This window comes from Vigna umbellata, chromosome 11 (genome assembly GCF_029865625.1).
Source record: "Vigna umbellata cultivar VRB3 chromosome 11, Vumbellata_1.0, whole genome shotgun sequence".
Lineage (NCBI taxonomy): Eukaryota > Viridiplantae > Streptophyta > Magnoliopsida > Fabales > Fabaceae > Vigna > Vigna umbellata.
In genome coordinates, this window is record NC_142175.1 from 23,736,635 (window position 1) to 23,762,176 (window position 25,542).

Consider the following 25,542-nt stretch of genomic DNA (forward strand, 5'->3'; position numbering starts at 1 on the left):
TTTGTGTGTTAATATCCAAGTGTGATAATTGTAAAATGTGATATTGATTATGTTATGTCAATTGTATGTTATTAGTGGTTTATATTTTTATTTTGGAAGGATTAGAAATTGTCTAACCGGCTCTGCCAGATTCAATTTCTTGTTTCCCCAAACATTTTATTGTTTTCCTTATTTATCTTTATTGTATTTTGGAAGGATTAGAAATTGTCTAACCGGCTCTGCCAGATTCAATTTCTTGATTCCCCAAACTTTTTTTTATTTCCTTCTGTATTTATTTTATTACATTTTTGGAAGGATTAGAAGTTGTCTAACCGGCTCTGCCAGATTCAACTTCTTGTTTTCCCCAAACTATTTATTTCTTTACTTATTTATTTTATTGCATTTTTGGAAGGATTAGAAGTTGTCTAACCGGCTCTGCCAGATTCAACTTCTTATTTCCCCAGACATGTATTGTTCTTGTTATTTAATTATATTGTATTGATGGATGGATTAGAAGTTGTCTAACCGGCTCTGCCAGATTCAACTTCTTGTTTCCCCATGAATTTTTATATTAAGATTATTTTTATGATTGTCAAATATTGTATTCTTCTATGACCATTTATAGTAATGTTTTATTATTGTTAATTGTTTATAATTATCTTGTATGAATTCTATTATGGATGTTTATTGTGATGATTTTATTGAATGAGTTTGTTGGCTGAAATTAATCTTGTTGGAAGGTTTGGAATAAGGGTTCTATAATAGCTTGTATATGGTATTAAATATATATACAGTGTTTGAGGTTGTTGTGAGAGGAAGTAAAATTAGGCATTTTAAGATTTAGAGCATAAGAAAACAAGGTAGATAAATTAAATAAATAAATTGTTAATTATTGAAGGCCTCCCTTTGTTGGTAGGATAGAGGAACCTTAAAAACCTGAGTTGGCACATCCCTGATCATAGAGCAGCCCTGGCCTGGTCCAGTCAGTTGTGACTAGTCATATGTGCTGGCGTCGAAGGTGAGTTTGATGCGTTCAGACATCTGAGTCCTCTCCGGTGACCAATTGGGGTAAAGAAAAATCTCTACTAGGATGAAAATAAAATAAAACAAGTTGATTGTAGATGCATAATATTATCATGGTAAAAATTTCATATATATTTTATTTATCATTACATTGAGCCCAGACTTTAATATGTAGTTCCTAAGATATGTTGATGTATTTTGGTTGATCCATGATCTTTGTTTGGTGAAAATATGTTGAGTTATACTCGTTATGGGCAAAATGAGTTTATAATATGAAGCATGATATCTGTCAATGTGTTTAATTTATCGATACCAAAACGGGTTATTATGAATTCATGATTAAAGAATGAACATGATTGAGTTAGGTGGATAAGAGGGTATGAATTGTTGGTTTTTATGAAATGTTGGAGTGGATATGAGAAATCATTACTTATGAAATGATGTTTACTACCGGGAGTAGTATGTTCGAGTTATACCATGAGAGTTTGGTATGAGCAAAGTAACACCTGAGATTTATGGAAGCAGGCAGAGAGGGGTCTGACCATAAGGCTTCAGAAAGTAAGACATAGTATGTAAGTGAGGCTTAAGGAAGCAGGCAGAGAGCGGTCTGACCATAAGGCTTCATGAGTAAGCATGGTACACTTGTAAGATTTATGGAAATGAGAAAGATGATTTTGATAATGATGAATTAATGACACCGGAATAATGATATTTTATCAATTGCAGAAATACCTTATTTTAATATTTTTGTTACAAGTTTAATGATTTTATGATATGGTTGGCTTACCCTTATTTGTTTGTACTATGATCATATAACTCATGTTATATGTGATTAGATAATGGTGCAGATGCGGTTGAAAAAGCTTAGAGATGAGAGAGATGCGGGGAAAAACTTTCAGGGATTTTTGTAAAAAGAATAAATTTGTATTGGGAAGATTATGTTGTGTAAAATTTATAAGTTGAAATTTCAATGGTGAAGACTATATTGTTTAAAGTTTGTAAGTTTGGTATTGTACTTTGGAGTAATTGAAATAAAGTTTGATTGTTTATATGAGATATCAAATTAATTTAGTCTCTACTATCAGTAATACCCTTTAAAATATTCGGGTGTTACAGCTATGGCGGCCGGCGGCAGACAGTAGAGACCCTGGAAGAAGATCAGAGAACCTGCTCTGATACCATTGAATATAGTGAAAAACTATATTTAAATTAATCTCCCTTGTGTAAAATACACATAGGGTTCTCTATTTATAATAAAAGAAATATGGACTAAGCCCAAAATACAAACGAGAAATAATAACAAACTAACTAAAAGATAAAAGATATAATATATCTAACAGAACTAAATCATTAAGTGGGTTTTGGTTAGGATTTTCCTTATTTTAACATATTTTTTTTTAATATTAATATCATAGAAGTTTCTTTGTAATTAAAATTTATTACGGTTATTGTTCTTTCACTTTGTACTTTTATTTTTTTTAAAGTTTAATTAATAACATAGTTTATATATTTATATTTATAATTTATTTTAATTTTATTTTTATTTTTACTTAATTGAGTCTCAAATTTGTTAAATAGAATGAATTTAGTCTTTCTATTAAATTGATGTTAATCGAAATCTAGACAGTGTCATGTATCAAATCGTTTGAAATATGTCACTTGTAAAAATTTGGAAATATAACATATAAAATTATATAGATATCTATGTAGAAGATGATTTCAATTTTGACAAGCGACGTATTTTAAATGATATTGATGTCAATTTAATGAAAAATGATAAATTAAATGTATATAATAAATATTGAATAAAAAATATAAAAATCAAAGTGAATCATAAACTTAAATATAAAGAAAAAATTACTAATTATATCTATTATTTTAATTTTGTGATTTTTTTAATATATATAGTATTTTTTGTTAATTGTGATTCTTTCTATTAATGTTAAGTGCAATTATTTTAAGTCAACATTGATGGCCTTTCCAATTAACATTAATCAAAAAGTAGGTTAGGACTATTTATTCACTAATTTCAGAAGTTTCTTGATATCATTGACATAACTATTTTAAGGTCGTTGATGGGTAGGATATTCTTTTAATTAATGTCAATAAAATTAATTTTTGCTCAATAAAATTAATTTTTGTTCAATAAAAATCAAGCTTTTCAGTCAAAATTTAAATACATTACTTTCTAATTGACATAATTGAAATTAAGTATTTCAATGTAAATCAATAATTTTCTAAATATTTGTTTTCAGTTGCCGTTTCTTGATATATATATATATATATATATATATATATATATATATATATATATATATATATATATATATATATATATGAGTTTGCTAACGCGCTTACGCCTGTTTTTCAGTTGGTACATTTTAGCAATGTGTATCGGATTTTAGTAGACAAAAATACCATGGATTCTAAGTTTTAAGGTTAAAGATATTTTAATAATTTTTATTCTCAAAACTTAAAAAAAAAAAGAAAACCCCAAACCATTACTCACTTCTCTCATTCCTCTCAATCCTTTCTCTTTGATCTCTCTTACTCCAACTTTTTCTCTGTCATCCTACTCTAGCCCCAATTAAAAAAATCAGAAACACTTGTCTTTAAACAATTTGCCTTACATATTCACCTTCAGGCAAAGGTTCATTCAAGATCTCTTCAATTTCACCATCTTCACTAATCTCTCTAATTTCATCATCTGCATATGTTGAATCATCATCTCTAAAAAAACTCTCCAGGCCAATTACCAATTATTTCGGATGTCATTATGCTTGTGAAAATTAGATAAAATTATATACAACAAAAATTATAAAATGAAAACTCATTATAAAGTCATTTTTTGTAAGAAATTGTTTAACAACGAGTGTTTCTGATTTTTTTCCAAGCCAATTACCAATTCCTTTGATGTCATTATGCTTGTGAAAATTAGATAAAATTAGACAAGACAAAAACTATAAAATAAAAACTCATTATAAAATCATTTTTTTTTGTAAGATTGTTTAACGGCAAGTGTTTCTGATTTTTTTAATTGGGGCTACAGTATAGTACGATGACAGAGAAAAGATTGGAGAAAGATGAAAGATTGGCAAGTGTTTCTGATTTTTTTAATTGAGGCTACAGTATAGTACGATGACAGAGAAAAGATTGAAGAAAGATGAAAGATGACAGAGAAAAGATTGGAGTGAGAAAGATAGAAGAGAAAGGGTTGAGAGGAATGAGACAGGTGGTGAGTAAGAGTTTCAGGTTTTTTCTTTTGTAGTTTTGAGAATGAAAATTATTAAAATACTCTTAACCTTAAAACTTAGAATCCATGATATATAAAGGATATTTTTGTCTACTAAAACCTGGTACACATTGCTAAAATGTACCAACTGAAAAACAGACGTACGCGTTACCAAACCCCATATATATATATATATATATATATATATATATATATATATATATATATATATATATTAAATGATAGAATTTTTATATGTGTGATTTTTTTTTAAATTGAAATTTGTAATTTTTATTTTGAATCAATTGATAATAATTACTTTTCCTATCAATAAAGATGTTATTTAATGATAGTTTTTATATTTTGTAATAATTATTTAAATAAAAATAAATGAAATTTAATAAACTTAAATGATTTTATCTAAATAAAACATCTAAAAAATTTAATAACCCATTTTTTAATTGTAAAATTCCTTAGGTTAAGGTTTCTTTGTTATAGTTTTGGTTGAAACTTGAGTGCTTATTTGGTATTTGATGTAGATATCAAACCATTTCTTTCAGCTTGTCACTCTGTGTTTGTGAATGATGCCACCCTTCACCACCTGTAATACGCTGTGACATGGTCAACAACATTAATTAAGAACATTGATCTTTGAAATGTCATATATATAATTAATGGTAATAATCAGCCACCTATTAGAATGATTTGAGCATGAGAAATCCTGCTGGAATGGTTAGACTTAAACATAATCATTTGGTGTTTTTGAAAAAGCAAGACAGATACAGGCAAAATTTCTACACTGTTAAATTAAACATCATTAACAATGTGGAAAAGGATACATACCTTCAGCGACATATATAAGAGTCTTTATGGGAACATTTTTCAACCAGTTTGAGTTATTGTTCCTCAGTAAACATGGAAAGAAGACATGATGAAAGAACATTATTTTTTCATGATACTTCAGGAATCCACAAATTTAAGCCAAACATACCGTTAAGTTTTCATAGTAAACTAAAAATGTAAAACTCTTTTTAAGTTCAATTATTAACACATACACCATTACTTGTTAAGTTTTTATATGGTTGCAGTGACAACATTGAAATATATTTGTATGTCTCTTGGCACTGTTTCAATTTTTAGTGGTTGCAGAAATGATGACCATGTTTATTACAATAGTATTATTATTATTTATTTCCATTAACTATGTTACAAATAAAATTGTCCCCCTGAAACTCAATTAGTAGCATTATCCTTTCTCTTTTCTTTAGTTTTTGTAAAATGCACACATTGATTGGTTGATATGCCAGCAATAAATATTTGACTTGATAAGCTTTAGCCATGACAGATAATCCTCCAAAACAATTGGCGGTGGAAATATATATATATATATATATATATATATATATATATATATATATATAATCATACTTTGACCAGACTGGGGAGTAAAATTTTAGTTAATAGAAAGAAAATAATTAGTTCTAATTCAATGGTTCGTAATATTATAATTCAGTGGACACATTTAATTTCTGTTTACTGTTACTAATGAGTTCTTAGATTGTAACTATATCTCTGTAAAATTTCATCCAATGATCCTAATCTCAATTATTTATTGATATAGAAAGTAATATTTTATTGCAACCAACCATCTTATAAGAAATTTTAACAATAAAAAGCAAAACTTGAAACACTGGAAATGATAAAATAAAATAAAATGTACAAGCAAATGTGTTATGCCAACAAATTCTTAATAAAAAATTGTTTAAATAACATACAGATTCCTGATCTTGAACATATACTCATGACATACACTCATGATATGTCGGTAATAATTGATTTGTTTATTTATTTATTAAAACTAAAAAGGCTAAAAGAGAAAATGTCAGAAAACCAAAGCCATAGCTCTATCATTCATCACCATCTTCTTATTCTTCTGCTTCTCAACAGATCTTCAGTTCAGCTTTGAGTTCTCAACCAACTACTGTATTTTTCTCCTCTCAAGCTGATTTTGTTCATAGAAAAACTGAATTTTTTATAGTGTGGGGTTTGAGCATTTTACTTGATCTGTTTGAACCGAGAGGGGTGATTTGTAAAATCCTGATTTTCTGAGGAGAAAAGATTATTGGGGTTTGGTTGGATCGAGGGAAAGACTTGAACTTTGCAGATTGCAAAACGAGGTTCTATGGGAGCGAAAATGTGGATCTTGTAAAAGGTGTTGATTTGATCGAGAAAGACAAGAAAAGAAGAGAAAAGACACATTTTTTCAGCTCCAGGTGGTTCAACTTTTTCCTCTGCCATTGGAGAAGGTTAGAAGAAGTTTAAAAGGTGAAATAGCCTTTTGAGTAGGTTGAAAAAGTTGGTGCTTTTTGCCCAGCATTTTGTTTATGAAGACTTGAGTGTAACTGAGTTGACTTGAAGCAAAAAAACCAAAAAAGATAGATAGAAAATATAGATGTTAAAATATTATTAGGTAGGCTATCATATGAAGTTAAATCTTCATCATATGCGTGTTTGTGTTTCATTTTAACTTACACATTTTGAGGAATGCAGTAATTCTTCATGTCTGGTGTTCCTTAGCTTTTAATGCTAAGGTGGTAGTAGTTAGACTGTCATACTTAAAGAGCATCTTAATTGGGGTTGTTGCTGTCATTAGTTGTGGTTGTGAGAACATGAACTTGTCTACAAAAGTACTCGCTTTCCATCTTATGCTTAAATGAAGAAGTACTTTTCCGTTTGTTGTGCTTTTATGGATTTTTAATTTTTCTACGCTGCTTATTCCTTCCAAAAGGTTCCTGATGTTCATAAAATCTGGAAAACAAGTACAGAATCTACAGATTATTCATTTTCAATTGCTTGATTGTTTGTATTGAAATATTTGAAGATCATGTTGATAAATAATTTGTGCTATAGTCAAATGATTTTTGTTCACTTGAGGAAAGCTTTTGAAGTGATTCACAGACAATTCTGGCTTTGTTACAGATACATAAGCTGTGGTATCAAAGCCAAATATGAATGTGGCTTGTGACAGTGCATAGGGTTGATAAGGTCCAGGTGGATCTGAGTGGACTGATTGTCATTTTCAAATATTTTCAGTCAAGACTGCTTCGTCATTGAAAGTGGAAGAGGTTTTCATTACTTCAAGTTTGATTTCAGCCTGTCAAAATGGGTATTCAGTGTTCCAGACTCATACCATGCTGTGTGGATTCACAAGTTAAGGCATCTGTTATTGAAACTCCAGATGCTGGTGGGTAAAGTGACACTCTAGTGCCTTATATAGTTCCAGATGATTATAAGGAGATATGATATATGCTTATTTGAACATTTGTTCCAGAAATTGAGGATAGTAGTGAGGTCAGTAACTGGCCTACATTCCGGGAATTTACACTCGAGCAACTCAAGAATGCAACATCTGGTTTTGCTGTTGAGAACATTGTATCTGAACATGGAGAGAAGGCTCCCAATGTTGTTTATAAAGGAAAACTGGAGAATCAAATGAGGATTGCTGTTAAGCGGTTTAACAGAAATGCTTGGCCGGATGCTCGGCAGTTTTGGTAAATTCATATGCTTCATTTGGTTTCATCTTCAACCTTGCTTTTAACTGTATATTCTTCTGGTCATGACCTTGCATTGCACAAATGCATTATTTATGTGCTCTGCATTACTCAAATGAGCGTATAGATATGGACTAGTGCCAGTGAACTATATGTGAAAATGATAAATAAATCATAGTAAGTATTCTGAGTTCTTTTGGCCATAATCAAGTTTTCAAATGGGTATAAGCTATCCTATATATTCTTCCCATGTTGCCTGGTCAATTTTGCTGTTTTGGTCACATGCAAGTGTGCCTGATGCTTAACACTGTATCTTTATTTACAAATTTCAATGGGCTGAATAATCCCAGATTCCTGGGTTTCAGTGTGTTTGAGTTATTGGTGTGCATTTGGTTGTTCTGCTAGACCTTCCTTTTTGTTTTTCATTTTCACTTTCAGTTAATCAAAACAGATTTATTTCATAACTGCAGGAGGAAGCAAGATCAGTGGGTCAGCTTCGTAACCAAAGATTGGCGAATTTGCTTGGTTGTTTTTGTGAAGGAGATGAGAGGTTGCTTGTGGCAGAATATATGCCCAATGAAACACTGGCAAAACACCTTTTCCATTGTAAGAGCTCCTTTCATGCATTTTTTTAAACTCTGAAGTATTGAAAATCTAATCAGTGCTAAAGTTATGGTTTATGGTTTTGTTGTTTTTGTGCTTTTCTGTGCGGTTAATGCTCTGCTTTGTTGGTGCAACATACTTGATTGGTACATAAGCTACCAAACTTCTAACATTTTATTTTTTGATTTTCATGATGTTGCCCACTTTTTTTAAATGTGTTTGTTGATTATCATGTGGGCGTGGACAAACTGAACACATTATAAACCACTGAACACATTATAAAAGATGCTAGTACAGTATGTTATGATTATAATAACTTGAGTAACTTTTGTTTGATAATTACATTTCTTCCCTTTTCTCTTTAGAAGTCACTTATATAAATCAATATGCTTTTAATTAGTTAGTAATTTTTTTTTGTGATAAGTAATGAAGTGTAAACAAATTTCAGTCTTGGTTTCTTTCTGAATTGTGATTTAGGTTGTAGAGGACAACTGCTTTGATAATATTTGACTGACTACAACTTGTTGGAATATTGTTGTTTACAAAATTTTGTTTTAACTGTCAAATTTTGAAGAAGAGCACGTGCAAAATGAATGTCAATATCTATGAAGACTTCTATATAAATATACTGTATTGGGAAGTGTCTAAAGTTATGCTAGATGATGGAAGCTATGTCTTTTTTAATACCAATTTTCTAGAGTCAGTCTTTACATGGTTTCCCAAACAGTGTATATTTTAGTCCTTCAAAGTCTGATAAAAACATTGTAAGGTAGATCTTATAATAAGCTTATGTGGCATACATCTATATTTCATGAGGTTTGCTCCCCTTACTCTTCTAATCTCGTATTTGTTTTTGTATGTTGTTATGATTGTGTTGTTGGAATGATACTTTAAACACCAGATCCCTGAAGTTATTAATAATGTGGTCATGTGTCTAATCAGGGGAAACACAACCCATGAAATGGGCAATGCGACTAAGAGTTGTTCTACATCTTGCACAAGCTCTAGAGTACTGCACAAGCAAAGGGCGAGCTCTCTATCATGACCTTAATGCATATAGAGTTCTTTTTGACGAGGTAAGTTTTTGTGTATCCCCTTTTTGTACACATCCCAATAATTATATTAATAAAAAATGTGTTAGAACTTTGCAGGATGGTAATCCCAGGCTTTCGAGTTTTGGTCTTATGAAAAACAGCAGGGATGGGAAAAGTTATAGCACAAATTTGGCATTTACTCCTCCAGAGTATCTCAGAACTGGTATGCCATATAATAGCTTTTCTTTTTTATTAATTGGGTCTTCTTGCTCATGTTTTTATGATATTGAAATGAGTATCTGTTTTGCATTTGTAAATTTACAACTGTTTTTGTTAAGTAGAGATGAGAATACATGATTTCTTGTATGTCTTTGTTTTGTAGGGAGAGTAACACCAGAGAGTGTAATATATAGCTTTGGCACTCTTCTGCTTGACCTTCTCAGTGGGAAGCATATCCCCCCAAGTCATGTAAGTAATTCTTACCAATGGGTAAAGAATATGAGTGCAGGTTGATTACAATGACTTGTGAGTTTAGTTTAGGTCCTAAAAAGTCCACAGTGAGTCTTATTTGTTTGGTTGGTAGACTCAATTTTTTAATGTTCATGAATTTTCCTTTTCCCTTTTTTCCTAATAAAACAAATGTGCCAATGCCAACAATTCCAGAAGTTTAAGNATCCATGTTCTGCCCTTTCTCAAAAGCGTTTGGAGCCTAAACTGTTACAGCCTAATCAAATGACCATTCCCCAGGGGCATGAATATCAATGGGGGTGAAACGAAAAGGAACAGATTGTTGGAGAAAAGGAGTAAGACGTGAACAGAGAATGTAAATTAGAAAAGTGCAGGATAACTCACTATTGGCAACAAGAATAAGATACACTAGAATTGAGAAGGGAAAAAAAGAATCACCATCCAAAGCATAACATCCACAGCTCTCAGACACAACACTATGCATTCCTAGTAGTAAATCTTCATGCACCCATTGTCATTGCCTTTCAGGAGACTATAGTTCAATGACAAAAGTCACACTAATTTATATCATAATGTGTGCCTCAAAACCACAAAGCATCTACCTCAATTGCCAATTTCTTTCAAATAGGATATAAACAACAGTCTGTTTTCAACCAATAACGCAAAATCTTCAAATTAAAATTCCTCACAGCTACAAAAATATTGAGTACAACCCTACAGTCAATCATGGGTAGAGATAGGTGACATTTTATCAAATTTCCATAAGTCAGCTGGCTTCTACTCTGCTGTTGGTAGTTCCCATGCTGTAGTTACTACTACAGGAAAATTAGATGAGTGACCATGAATCTGAAATATATACTCAGTACTGGCATATGCTAAATAAATTGTCACCCGCGCATTAAATCAATGTCAATATGAGAGTTGCGCATATCCAATGATCGTGATGCTGGCCACGGACTTAAAGATGAGGTTGGAGTAAGATTTTGATTTGGCGAGAGGCTATTCATTGCGACGGGATTATGAACTGTCTGATGATCAGTCTCTATAGCAACTTCTGCCACTTCTGAAGGTTCTTTTTTCTTGATCTTTGTCTTTGATCCACCCCATGTAAAGCTTCCAACTATCACCTGTGGTAATAAAGCATCCAAATTTAAAAAGTTGCAAGTTTTGACATGATAATGATGATCTTCAACACAATATGATGACAGCAATAAAATGCATTTACCTGAACTGGACTTGCAGCAATAAGCACTCCACCAACTCCTCCGCCAAGGACACGGCCATCAGGACTTGCAAGGGAAACACTTAATCCACCAGTTCGATTGCGGGAGCCACCACCATCGGCAACCAAGTAAGAGCCTGACAGGCACAATATCTCAAAACGCCCCTATTGAATCCAAAGTCCATCAATAATTATAAATAACCAAAGTAAATAACTTCAACAAGATAAAAAGTTGTCAAAGTGGATAGGAAAAAGAAAGCATACTGATGAACCACTTCAAATGGTTCTAAATTTATGGCTGAGTAAAATAAAATTCTTCAAGAAAACACATGTCTAGCACTATGACTCGCAACAAGATAACTCGGTAATAATAGCTATTTCTTATAAAAAGTCTGACACTAGAATAACCAAAACTTGTAGAATCATTGCCTTCAACACTTTTTAGCCGAATACTAAATCAAATTGCATTTAAGTAACAGCCAGTGCAGTCATGAATGTGAGTTGATAGCAGACATACATTGGAATGCACCTATGTACATGTTCTGCATACATAAAAAACAAGCTCAAAGTAACTAGAACGAAGTCTTGATTTCCAGGGGCAAAATATTTCTAGCATCCATATGAATAGAATATTTAAACTAAGTCATTCTCCAAAAATAACAAAAGAATCAGAGTATTATGGTGAAATTGTTATGTGATTAAGTAAATTTATTAAGCAAGAAGTGATATCAAGTGAAATTGTTTATTAGCTACAAGTCTATCTGAACATAAAAGCACAAACACAACACTAGAAAGTTACAAACCTCATATGTGACTGTGCCACCTGATGTTGAAGGCTGGCGAAGAGTCACAGTAGACACAGCACCATTGGCTGACAAAATACATATAGCTCTTGGACCCTGCTGAGAAAATGCCATGATTTTTGTGGCAACGTCCTACAGAGATGGAAAGAGCACAATTTTTTAAAGAGTATTTCTTCATTTTTACAGAAAGAACCACCTTGGAGCACATTATGTTTCAAATGAAATCATTTTTAGAGTATGTATCATCTTACATTCATTGATGAGTAAAACTATAGTACTTTAATAAAACAATGATGACAGACAAAAGATGAATTTCAAATGATATCAACATCTACTTAGAAATTACAGACGTCAATTTCCTTTCTCTATGGAGAAATTAATACAAGTAAGTTGATGATTAAGTCAAGAGACCAATTTAATGTAGAATCAATCAATTGATGCTTTATAGATCTTCATTCAAAAATGAGAAAACACAAACAGAGTAGGTGTTTCATGTGTTCTCTCTTTTTTATTATAGTTGATGCATTTTTACCAATTATAAAAGTGCTATCTAGTTACATTTTATCACCTGTTTTCAAACTTTAGTAAAGAAAGAATAGAAAATAAATAAAAAAATAGTTTAACCATTTCCTTCACAAAGTCTAAAGACAGAAAACAAAATGAAAAACAAGATACTGTTGTGTAATTTATTACTGAAGATGAAAACAAATGCAGCCTATAAATATTCAGAACTTAAATTTTTCAACATACACAAAAAGAAGCAGAAAAATTGATACAACATCTTAAAAGTAAAAGGCATACCTCTCCAACTGCTATGGTAATGATATGAGGAGTGAAACCCATCCCAGCTGAACCAGACATCAGTTCACCTAGCAATAACCACTCAACGTCAAACATGAATCACCCTTTACATTAATTTATAATTAAACAAAATTAATATAATTTATAATTAAACAAAATTAACATAATCACCCCTTACAGACAGAAAACCAAAATGATCCATTTAAAGAACATTTACCATGTATACCCTTGTCATGTAGGAAAAAAAAATCTTATAAATATTTTATTGAAGTAAAAAAATTACATTTATTGGTTTCTCCCAAAAAAAAACAAAACCTTAAAGGACACCTTAAAAAGGAAAGAGAGAGTGTTGCTTTATGGGGAAACCACTGTCAAAACTAATCAAATAAGGCTGAATCAGTTTTTTGTAAAATTTTATTCTCAACCTAAACTCACCCAAACCAACATCATGTAACACAAATATTTAAATTTATTACTATTCAGCATATAGTAAAATAAATAAAAAGTGAAATTCAAGAAAGAGAGAAAAAGGAAAAGTAGGGTCATGTGCAATGATTTTGAAATGTGAGTGTATCAATGAGGTTAGTGTATTCCTAGTTAGTTTTCTAAAGTAACAAAAAATTTGAAACAAACTAAAACTCGTAAGTTAAAAATTGATTTGAAATTAACAGAGGAGTTCTGCAGCAATTATGGAAAAGTATAAAGCTATAATGATTTCTGTTCATCTTGGATACAATCAGAAGTTTTTGATTCAATAGGATTACTCTACAGAATGAATTGGCAACTATTACCATCACTATTCAATCAATGCATACTTTGCATCCATACATGACTCAATAAACAAAAACTGCTTATCCTTCATAAATAACAATAAAAACATGATTTATTGAAAATAATGTAATGTCCAAAAATACAACTTTTATCATAGGCATGGTAAAAATATCAACTTGTTGAAATTAAGTTATAGGTATATTAGCTCTCACAATACTACCTCCAAATTTATATATAAGAAAGAAAAAAAACATAATTCATCCAGACCAATAGTTAAATTAGTTGATTTCAATTAATATTGCCATAAAATTAAATAGTACTCCAAGAATACCACTAGAGTTAAATAATTTAAGTGGCACTAAATGGCCTTTTTCTATTTCAAAGAATAATACTTTCAACAAGTCTGACTTATAAATTACAAAGGGTGAGTGGGGGAGTGACAAAGGAAGGGTGTATGGCATAGTAAAGGGGATGAGCATAAATTTTTTGAAAAAGCAATAAGAATAATTTAAATTGGGAATAAATTTGAAGGATAATTAAGAAAAACACTGGCAAAAATGCCAAATGAAGGACTATTTATTAAATAGGGGAGATGTAATAATCTTCTGCCTAATAATTTTACTGCAAATTTCACATGCTGCAGTAGACAGCTGCAGTAGATGTGCAATGAAATGCAAATTCAGTTTCTGGTCCAATTCAAGCCTAGTTTTAAAACATTGATTTCATGTTACTTAGAACTAAGATAAAAAATATTTCCTTTCTTGTATAAATTATATCAGAGTAAAGATAAATAATTATATAATATTTAATTTTAATCATCAAATTAGTGTTAATATAAAAAATAAAAAAGTGATGTAAAGACTGAAGCAGTCAGATTTAACACTCAACAGTTTAATAGGAAAATCCATAATAATTTTTACTTGTCCATAATCTCTCAAGAAAGTAAAACTTTTGAGGGTTCAACTGTCTGCAAACACTGCATGTATCTTGTAATAAAAAAAATTATCTGTGCAAAGAAACTAATAGTTTATTATTTATACCCAATTCATTGAAAAGTTGTAAATTTAGTGAGTTTGATATCATAATGTCAGTCTGAAAACAAAAGTATAAACCACCAGAGAAAAAGATGAAATGTGTAATTTTGAATGTTGGCATACGCTAGAGCACTTAACACCTTAGCAATGATACTTTAATTTAAAAAGTTGTGTTAATATTAAGTAAAGCAAGTGATGTAACAGAAACAGTCACAACCAAACAATCCAGCCTTTCGAAGCAAAATCCAGATTTTGCACTAACACAGTAATCTCAATAGACCAAAACGTTTGAGAGCTCAACCATTCAACACACAAACAGCATATCTTGTACTCAGAAAGAAAATAACAATTTATCCACTGCAAGTCTGCAACACAAAAGTCATTGTAAACTCAGTTTATTGAGATGTTAGAATCAAAAAACATCACTTGGATAAGGATTTAGACAGCCAGCAACATCTCAACTCAACTTCAAACTATCATTACTTTACGTTTATCTTTCACTAAATGCACAACAACACAAAAGCTGAGATGGGGATTTACCAAGAGAAGCCAACTGCTGTTTCTTCCCTGATCCTGGTGGGCGCCCTCTACCTCGTTTCTGGCCTTGTGCCAGGGCTCCAGGATGACTTGCTGGCGTTGGAGTCAATGCCAACGACACAGTTCCGTCCGGCCCGTATTTTCGAGGCCTTCCTCTCTTCCTTTTGGCAGATTCCCCTGGCACAGCACCAGAAGGAGCACTCACATTGACACATGGAGATGAAATTCCTGTAGACTCCAACGGTAATGTGGATCCAATGGTACCACCACCACCAATGCTTGATTGAAATGGTAAATTAGGATTAGACAATGATCTAATATTAGGCGAGTTGTGCAGTTCAGATTGAGTTCCAGCACCAGGTATTCCTCTCTGCATATAGTAAGATGCAGAGCCAGATAACATTTGGTCCCCTCGATCCATGCATTTACTAGACCTTGAAACCCCTCAATATTCAATTCCACCTATCTCTGTTCCCACAGTCCATCGTCACAAATTTTGGAGGAAAGAAAAAAATGCACAGATCAGAAAACCATGAAATCCTATATCATTATGACAATTCTGTCAACAAGGTGCTTAAATTATACTAGCAACAACAATAACATGTCCTTCAAATCAGAAGCATAGGCTTCCCACAGACGAAGTTTCTCAAGGATAACACATTAACACCCTATTGAAATTATACGTATGAAGGAAGAGAAAGGGACCCTAGACTCAATTGAAGGTACAAGACAAGCTGAAAACAACCAAAAAGTAGAAAGATAGATCAATGGAAAGAATGGAAAGCCTAGCTAGAAGGTAGTTCACACAAATATTCTAGTAGTAGACCAATTCCAGAGAAGACAAAAAGAGAAGCTAGTTTACATACAGCTTACCAAATTATATAGAAACAACAAAAAGGCTTCACATTGAAGATAAAGGCCGGGTGAACTGTAACAGGTCCACACTCACCAACCCATGATAAAACCTTAAACACCAAGCAAATTTCATGGCAACCAAATAACCATAACCATGTATTATATCAACTTCACTCACCCTCTGATGCCAACACCCAGAAAATGAAAACCCCAAAGATAAATTCCTTTACTTACTTATCATGAAGAACCAACCACTTAACTAGTTCAATTCAAAATTATATAAATTTTAACCCACTTTAGAATTCAAGTAAAGAGTACAAAATGTCACAAACACCACAGAGAAGCAACAACCTTTCTGAAGAGCAGAACAGATTTCACACCAGAAACAAAACTGATAAAATGCTATGAATGCAAGATGAAGATCTCTTCAAATCATGGAGAGAAATAAAAAGGGAAACAAAAAAGTACTAACATGTGAGGAGAGAGAATCAAAACTTAAAAGGGTGTGTGTAGTGGTGGTAGAGAATTGGAGGACCCTTATGAAGGCAGAGAGTTGAAAAACGTTCAACGGTTTCATGCGGAATTAAAGAGCGGTGGGTGACAGAAGAGCACAGAAGAGAGAGAGTATGTGTGTGTGCTGTGTTTGTGTGTTGTTGTGTGTGCTGTGTGTGTGAAAGTGAGAAGTGAGAGTGTACAAAAAAAAAAGAGTGAAGTAGCACAACAACATTAACTGAGAATGAGAAAGAAAAAAGGAAAAAACAAAACATGAGTAATGAACAGTGATGTCTCTCTTTCTCTCTCTTGATGTGTGTCAGCAGCACAAGTCCTTATCTCATTGCAAATATTTTCTAGGGGTGAGTGATGGGAGTTCTTAGATTTCTCTCTCCTGGTTGAGTTGTGGTGATGAACAATGAATGATGGTGAATTATGCTATGGAGCTAGCTAAGGTAGCTATGTGCCCTACTCACTGCATTACACAAACAAACAAAACTTCAATAGAAAAGCACCTTTCTCTTTCTCTTTCAACTTCAACTGGATAACTCCCAATAGTGAATATTTTCTCTTCTTTTACTTTGCTTCTTCTTTCTTTTCTTAATCACAATCTTGCATACCTTACTTTTTTATGCTTCCTAATGTTTAATCTACTTTCATATATTTCAAAAAGTAAAAATACTGATTATTTTAGTATCATATGAATTTGGTTAAGTGTTTCTTAAATAAACACTTTTAAATAATCACTTATTCAATAAGTGTAAAGGGTTTATTTATTAAAGAATTAAGAAAAAAAACTGTTTATTTCTAAAATTAAGACTTGACAAACACAAAAAATTAGATTTTTCTAATTTTATTATAATAAACATAAACAAATTCAAGTTTATCTTTATATGTTAGTATTTTATTCAATATTTAAGTTATTTTATAATTTTTTTTATTCTTACAATGATAACAATTTGTAAATATTTATCTTGTTGCGGTAATGATTTGTTCAATTAATAAATTTTAAATGCTAACGTATTTCTTTACAAATACTTTCTTTGTTGTAAAATAAGTTTTTTATCTTTTACATATTTACCTTTTAACTTTTTGTAATCTGTTTTTTTCTACAATATTGTCATAAATAATTAAAAATAATTAATACATGCCCACTTACATTCAGGCAAAAATAATAATAGACTTAAAACATTTAAACATCACTCCCTCTTTATTCAAAAAACATTTAATACTATTAACAAAATAATATATTTAGTTTAACATACTCTCATTTAACATTTACATTTATAATTATTAGTTTACTATGTAAGAAAATAGGACTGTTACTATAGAAGATATAAAATAATAGTAATAATAATAATATAAAACTATGAAAATTGTAAAATATCAAAAATTTGTAAATAAAATTGAAAAAAATTAAACATCAAACAAGTAATGTTTGAAAAATTAAACATTAAACAATATTTCACTTGATATGTTACCTATAATTTCATGAAAATAAAATAAAAAATAAATAAAACTGATGAAAGAATAATAAAAATCAACATATTTGTGACAACGTGAATACAAATATGATAATAAGTGTGCACGCGCTAGAGTGGGCGAACATTCCCAAGGAAGTATTATCATTCGAACGTTTAAATGTCATAAATTCAAAATATCTTGGGGTACTAAAAACTTAATGATATGTTTAAGCACAGTTAATTAATTCATAGTTAATGTATAATAAATTAATTAACAGTTAATGTATAATAAATTAATTAATAGTCAAGGTATGATAAGTTAAACAAAATATTTAATGTATCATAAATTATTTATTACTAATAATTAATGTATCAAAGTTTAATTAATTAAGAGTATTTTGAGAATATTTTACAAAATAACAAAGTATTCCTATTCTTAAAAAATATCAACAGTTAAAAATTTTGAATCAAATTTTAATAAAAATTAAATAAATTATTTATTTCATTAAGTTTAATTTATTCTTACAAATCAATATTATATTTAATTGAAACTGAAATTTTTACAACTTATTTAGTTAGGGGCATACACTTGTGTTAGCCATTATATTTTTTAATATATTATATGTTTCAATATATTATATGTTTCAATATATTATATGTTTCAATATATGATAGTTTATATTATTTAAGAATTGAGAATTAAAATAATTTAAATATATATTTTTTAATTATCTGTCTTTTAAAAATAAAATTAAAGTTTCAAAATATTTTAAACATAATAATTTGTTTTAATAATCTTATTCTAATTATTTTGAACACTAGTACAAAATGGACGTACAACGCTTAACGCTCAATGTTGGATGCCCAAGCAGCGAATGTTAAAAATGATCTAGTGGCAATATTGTGAATAAAATCACACATTAGACGCGGTTGGTTAAAAGAACAGACGTTAATTATTTTTTGAAGTATGTTGGAGAAAGAACAGATGTCTTTTAGTTTATAAAGTCATAAAAAATTGAGTGTGAAAATATTTTAAGAGACACGTTAGATGTTGATTGGTAAGAGAAACAAACGTTAATTGTCTTTTTGAAGTTTGTTGAAGAAACAACAAACGTCTTTTAATTTTTAAATTCATGAAAAATTGAGCGTAAAATATTTTAAGAGACTCGTTTGACATCGATTAGTAAGAGGAACAGACGTTACTTTGAGCGTGAAAATATTTTAAGAACGCGAGAAAGGACATTTGTTTCACTATTTTTGTGTGCATTTTCTTTGTTGCGGGTTGAATGTCTTTAAGGAAGCTTTCGATGATCACCAAAAGTAATTTTTTATTCCAATTAACACAAATTCGTTGATTGATGACTTTATATGTATGATTTCCTTTCATTTTAACTTATTAGTTTCGTGCATAGACACCATTTGGAGCACCCTTGAGTTCTCTTCGGCGACTACTAAAGTAATGTTTCTTCTGCTTAACACAAAAAACTGTTGATTGATGATTTTATGTATGATTTCCTTTCATTTTAACCTATTAGTTTCGTGCATAGACATCATTTGGAGCACCGTTTAGTTCTCGTTTTTTCCCTCTTCGGCGGTGGTTGTCTTCTCCTCACCCTCACAGAAGCACCTGTCTATTGTTTCACCTTCACGGTCAGTTTCATTTTTTACTTTTTATGTGTATTGGTTGTTGCATTTTTATTAGTTATTGCACTTTTTATTAGTGTTGTTACTACTTCTAAAATTTTGAAAATTTTTGTGGTGTATTCTTGTGTTGTATATTGATTTTTCATGGTTTCAGTGGAAGAAAATATTGACGATTTTTTTTAAAAAAAAACCCATAAGTTAATGTCGGATATAAAGCAATATCCGACGTTAATTTGTTTTATATCCGACGTTTGGATTGTTCTATGTCGACGTAATTAACGTCAACTAATGTCGAATTTTTTAAATCTAACGTCAATTTAACGTCTCTTGATATAACTTCAATCTCGAATTCGACGTAATGGACCAAAAATCACCAATCTTATATTGTGTTTTTGTACTAGTGAAATGTAATAATTGATTTAAGAAATAAACCTGTAATAGTTATAAACATTAGTGTGATATGTAAAAATAAAGACTTTGTTAATCTTCTATCAGAAAAATTATTTCAGTCAGAATATTGATACCATCAAAATTCCTTAATATTTATCTGAACACGTTTAAAATCATAAGTTAAATTTATTTGAAGAGAAGTATTTATACATAAATAAAAAATTAATAAATAAAATAGAAAAAGTGAAAGGATGTACGTTGGTAGGGACGGAAAGAGAGAGTGAAAAAGAGAATAAAGAAAGGCGCGTGAAAAAGAGGAAAAGAAAAAAGTGGTGACAAACAAGTTGTGACAGAGCTGACTCAAAACGGGTTTGGTCTCAGAAAGATGGCTGACTTTGTTTGCATGTGACTTTCTCTCTCTCAATCTGACTTTCTGTCTGTCTCTCTCTGCATCACATTTTCACTCCACTCAACAAAATATCTACTCAAACTTCCATTGCATAATGCACATTCTCCACACTTTCTCTCTCTTTTCTTTTAAATATTTATTTTAAATGAAAAGAAAATTGGAATTTTTAATAAAATATATAAAATTTGATCTTACATTATTTTAATTATTTATTAATTAATATATTGTATTCTTTTGTGTTTCGAATATCATTTTAAATGTAATAAAATTGTATCGGTTCTATATGTATGATCAATAAAATTTAGTAAACAGTTTTGTATGGATGTTTATAACATGTACATGCATATGCATAGATATGTTCAAAAAGTTCAAACTTCATATTAGATAAAACAATAATTTACGATTAGTGTTGTCATGATCCAAGATATTCAAGATTATTGCATTCATTTATAAACATTGTAAATTTGATGCTTTTATTTTAAATCATATTTATCATCACTAATTAAAAATTCATATATATATTTTTAACTTCTTAATTTTTTTCAATTACTAAAATAGCATTCATCTAAAATTACATGTGTCAAAACCAGTACTACTAAATTTGAATGATTTGAATATCATTAAAATTCATTTTTGCATATATTAGAAAAGGGCATGTCCAAATGAAATCAAAATTATTTTAATATAATGAGGCATTTTCCTTCCATGTGAATGTCATTATATAATTATGCAATTTTCTTTAGAGAAAATTGAAAGAAAGTTCATGCAGGAGGAGGAAGGTGCAATGCAATTACTGGATAGAATATTTGTTACACAAATGTTATGTTATTACCATAATTCATTAGACAAGAACATATTCTTAGGCATTCTTAAAACTGATATTCTAAACTTCTTGTGTTGAAAAAAAAAAAAAGAAATTCACATCATAAAATTTAATTCTAAACATCAATTCACAATTTTAAAATATTTCAATAAATTATTTAAAAATAAGGGATCAATATTTTCTTTTTCAAAATTTGACCCCACAGAAGTACTAAATGCGTTATCTAAATGGTATCTTTTTATTTAAAATTAAAATGTTGACCATGGTATTTATTCATTGGTCAATAATTGCGACACTGCTGCAGTGGTGGTAGGTACTGGGTCATGTAAATAAATTACTCAGAAACATGTCACTGAATCACTGGAATGTATTTTTCAAAACCAAATTAATAAGTTCCTCAACTCAAATCATATACAAAATAGTAATAAAAAGTTATAGTTAATGTATTTTTTAAACATGACATATTTCTTGATGATTAATTTTATGAAGAAAAAAAAAGTTAATTAGCTTATTGTAATAGAGATTCATACTTAATTCAGTTTTACAATATGTATAAAGTAAAGATTATCCTTTTCTTATATATTGTATTTCTTTTATTAACTTTAGATAATATATGTGCATGCATGCTTTTTTTATTATAAATAACTAGTTTAAATAAAAATCATTTAAAACAATTAAATCATAAATCATAATTTTCTTTTAAATATAATTAAATTTAAATTAACCATAACGTAAAGAATAAAAAGTGATAAAATAATTAATTTAGTTTAAAAAACAGTTATTTGAAAAATAAAATTGAAAAAAAATATTTAAGTTTAAATTAACAATAACTTAAAAGATAATAAGATAATTATTGTAGTTTAAAAAAATAATTACTTAAAACAAATTGTACACGCTATAGTAATAATCTCTTAATAAATGGATTTGAATATTATATTAGAATGTATATTTACATCTAAATTAACTTATATAAGCATAGCTTATTTATATAAGCATAGCTTATCTGTATACCATATATATTAGTACCATCTTTGGTAAATGTATAACTAAGATTTATTTTTCCTAATAGTATAGTTTTAATGAAACAACCAAATCAAGTTGGATATCTTAATTATGTAAACTTAACAACTTTTCAGTGAATTAGATATGTATTTACATGATTGCTTTGAAAATATAAGAAATAGTTTTTTTGTTGGGATGCAAAAATGGGAAAGCATGAGATTATTTTGAACATGTGATGTGTTTCTCACTCTCCCAAAGGCATTAAGATGAATGATGGAGAATGCAGTGTGTGTGTTATTGAGTATATAAGTTGAAGAAGATAGAATTAAAAATGATGAAATGGTTGATATGGCCCACATGGGATCATGGATTAGATTCCTCTATTCCATATATGGAAGTACTTTATATCTGAGTTTATACTATAATGTCCTAACATTGGAACACAACTTTAACGTTTTTATATTGCTTTTCACAACCTCGTCTTCTGTCCACATGCTAATCCAATGTTGTCCTTAGTACTAAGGTTCTTTTACAAATTATAATACCAAATATATAGTCATTGTCCATATTTATGCTTTCCTCATAACTTTCATGTGTATAATAATAATATATAAGTCTTTTGGGGAATGGTTCTTATTTTCAATTGACAAGGACAAGGCTCTTGTAACTAGCTTTTCTTTTTCTTTCATAATATTATATATGAGAGAGAGATACAATTGCATTTCTCTTTGATGTTTTTCTATCTTCTTCTTTTCAATGTCTCTGTTGTTGATTTCTTTTAATATGACAAATGAAACATGGTATACATGTGTCAAATGGTAAGCTTATTTGTGTAAATCAATGGAGACAAACTATAGGATTTTCTTATGGTGAATTATCACTAGATACATATATTAGAGTCGTTAGGAAATACAACCTAAAAATTAACTCTCTTTTTCATATGGTCAAAAACCAAAACAGTATTATATGTACTCTCTTCTTCTTATGACTCATCCATATAATATTTGTTTTAGTTTTTTTATTTTATTGTTTTCTCTCTAACTCATCACTATTACAAACAAAACTTAAAAGAGACATAATTTTATGAGATGTTTGATGTATTAATTACTTTATATAATATAAAAAAGTAAATATATTATTTCTTAAATTAATTTTATAAATATTATGAAAATACATTACTTTTTATTAAATTAGTCTCTAATTTAAAATAGAAAATAATTTATAATGAATAATTAAGACTTTAGTAGTTAGTGTTAGAGACTAATTTAGATTTTAATTTCCAAATCAATTATAATTTTTTTATTAACAATAGAACCTTTCAAAAAATCAATTATAGTGTTGTCAAAACGGGTAATTCGGTCCAACCCGCCAGGCCTACCACGAGTTGATCATTTAGTGAGTCAACCCAACCCGACTCACTTATTAGCGAGTCAGAAAAATTTGAATTCGGCTCGACCCACCACGGATTGGTGGGTTAAACGGGTTGGCTCACTGGCTCACTTAATTACATTTTTATTTATTTTAAAAAATAATTTTTTTCTAATTCAAATTTAAACTTAAGTGATTGAATTAACAAGTCACTTGAAATTAAGAAAAATACTGCATTTAGAAAGTGATAAAATATGACATCACGCAAAAAATGACACAAAATGTAGGTATCTTGTCGGGTTAACTTTTAACACTGTATTCAGCATAAGAAATTAGAGTAAGGTGAAGGGCCATACGTAGGAAGACAAACAAAGAGTAGGGTTTGCTGCTTGTTACACGAAGTGGGAATGGTGTCTCTAGGTGGGTTGGTGAGCCAAGGTTCTATCCAGATGAACCGGGTTCTTAGTGAGTCGGGTTTAAAATTGATCCGTATCAAAATTTTACATTTTTTTTCAACCTAACCCAACTCGACCCGTGGTGGGCCGGGTTGGCTCACGAGTTTCAACCCATTTTGATAGTTGTAATCATTTATATACCCACAATGTATCCTTTTGACCTATTCACTCAGGAAGTCAAGAGGAACAATTGAACCTCAAATTAGATTTTATTATACTTGTCAAAATCAAGCTTGAATAATCCAAGTTAAATTGTACTCCTCTAACTTCTATGGACTTTAGTATAGAAAGAATTCTTTGATAAGAACACTTTATGTGTCTAACGAAAGAAAATTCAAAAGGAATATTCAACAACAATAAGACTTAAATCTAAGGATGGAAAGGGGACACGGCGGGAACAAGTTTCACTATCTCATACTCATCCCAAAGAAAAAATTCATCCACATCCCCAAACTCAACAGGTATAAAAATTTTATCTCATTTTCATCCCTACCGAATAATGGGTATAGTCGTACTTGTACATGTATCCACTTTCTTACTGTTTCAATATCAATTAATTAATTTTTATAAAATAATAAAAAAATATTTTAGGGGGTATTTTTCGATGAGTATAGCGCAGCGGAATTAAAAACTCAGAGAGCGGAAAGCGTATTCGATCACAATTAAAATTAATTTGGTCCTTTTAGTAAAAATAATTTTCTTTCAGAAAATTAATCAAACAGTTGATATACGTAAAATAAAATGAGTGTAGGGAATAAGAAGATCAACACAGAATTTTTATCCTGGTTCGAATCAAAAGATTCTACGTCCAGTCGTTAATCACTATAAATAGTGATTAACCTTTTTCACTAAAAAAATTGTTTAACAGATTACAAGATAATGAACAAGAATAAAATGAATAGAACCACTCTACCAACTTGAAGAGAACCGCTTCAGCAATCGACCAACGATTCACAAGCTTCTCCTTTCACAAGACCAGGCAGAGCACCTTGCTAACTTGAAGAGAGTCTGCTCCGACTATCGACACACACGATACGCGAGCCTCTCCTTTCACAAGACCAAGCAAGGGAACAATGAACAAAAAGCTCTCTAAGAACGTTCCTCTGACACACAGTGTTCTAAGCTTTCTCAGTTCAAAAACGTTACTTCTAATTTCTCCAAAACAAAATATATAGCCAAGTACACTGAGTGCCAAAGGTCAGCTCCCAACTGCCATGAATAATCGATTATTGTAAGTGATAATCGATTATTCAAGTCCGTTATAGGTTTTCAAAAATGTGATAATCGATTATATGAAGTGATAATCGATTATTCAAGTATGACTTGTGATAATCGATTATTGCTTAATCATAATCGATTATTGTAGTTAAAAATGCAAGTTTACAAGGTTTACAAGAATTTCCTACTACATTTAATTTCTACAAATTGCTTTTAACTAATTATAATATCTTCTGCAACTAAAACTTCTTGTAGCATCATCAAAACAAATTTCTTCAAGATTTACCAATACTCCTTATTGGTAACAGACACGGCGGGAACAAGTTTCACTATCTCATACTCATCCCAAAGAAAAAATTCATCCA

General features: G+C 30.1%; 1 protein-coding gene and 1 pseudogene across 3 annotated transcripts; one reads left to right on the top strand and one right to left on the bottom strand.

The window, feature by feature from the left end:
• Positions 1-6,082: 6,082 nt before the first annotated feature.
• Positions 6,083-10,081, top strand: LOC148191226 (serine/threonine-protein kinase BSK3-like; annotated as a pseudogene). Its single transcript, XR_015782847.1, has 7 exons — positions 6,083-6,559; positions 7,214-7,478; positions 7,566-7,779; positions 8,237-8,391; positions 9,331-9,464; positions 9,540-9,645; positions 9,805-10,081. The product of XR_015782847.1 is annotated as a serine/threonine-protein kinase BSK3-like (transcript).
• A 408-nt stretch (positions 10,082-10,489) lies between these two features.
• On the bottom strand, positions 10,490-16,751 carry LOC148191227 (AT-hook motif nuclear-localized protein 11-like). 2 transcript variants are annotated; one of them, XM_088101568.1, is made up of 6 exons: positions 16,265-16,751; positions 15,062-15,526; positions 12,717-12,784; positions 11,916-12,047; positions 11,116-11,277; positions 10,490-11,017 (listed from the first exon to the last, which is right to left on the bottom strand). In XM_088101568.1, the coding sequence occupies exons 2-6, from the start codon at positions 15,477-15,479 to the stop codon at positions 10,778-10,780; spliced, it is 1,020 nt and encodes a 339-aa protein (XP_087957694.1). In that variant the 5' UTR covers positions 15,480-15,526; positions 16,265-16,751; the 3' UTR covers positions 10,490-10,777. The 2 variants fall into 2 exon arrangements, with proteins under 2 accessions (XP_087957694.1, XP_087957693.1); XM_088101567.1 differs by having other exon boundaries at positions 16,386-16,750.
• Between the last annotated feature and the right edge of the window lie 8,791 nt (positions 16,752-25,542).

Coding starts and splice junctions, on each gene's coding strand:
- LOC148191227 (XM_088101568.1), bottom strand. CDS start 15,479: ATGGATCGAGGGGACCAAATGTTATCTGGCTCTGCATCTTACTATATG. Junction 12,785..15,061: donor ACAGCAGTTGGCTTCTCTTG/GTAAATCCCCAT, acceptor GGTTATTGCTAG/GTGAACTGATGTCTGGTTCA. Junction 11,278..11,915: donor GTGGCACAGTCACATATGAG/GTTTGTAACTTT, acceptor TGGATTCAATAG/GGGCGTTTTGAGATATTGTG.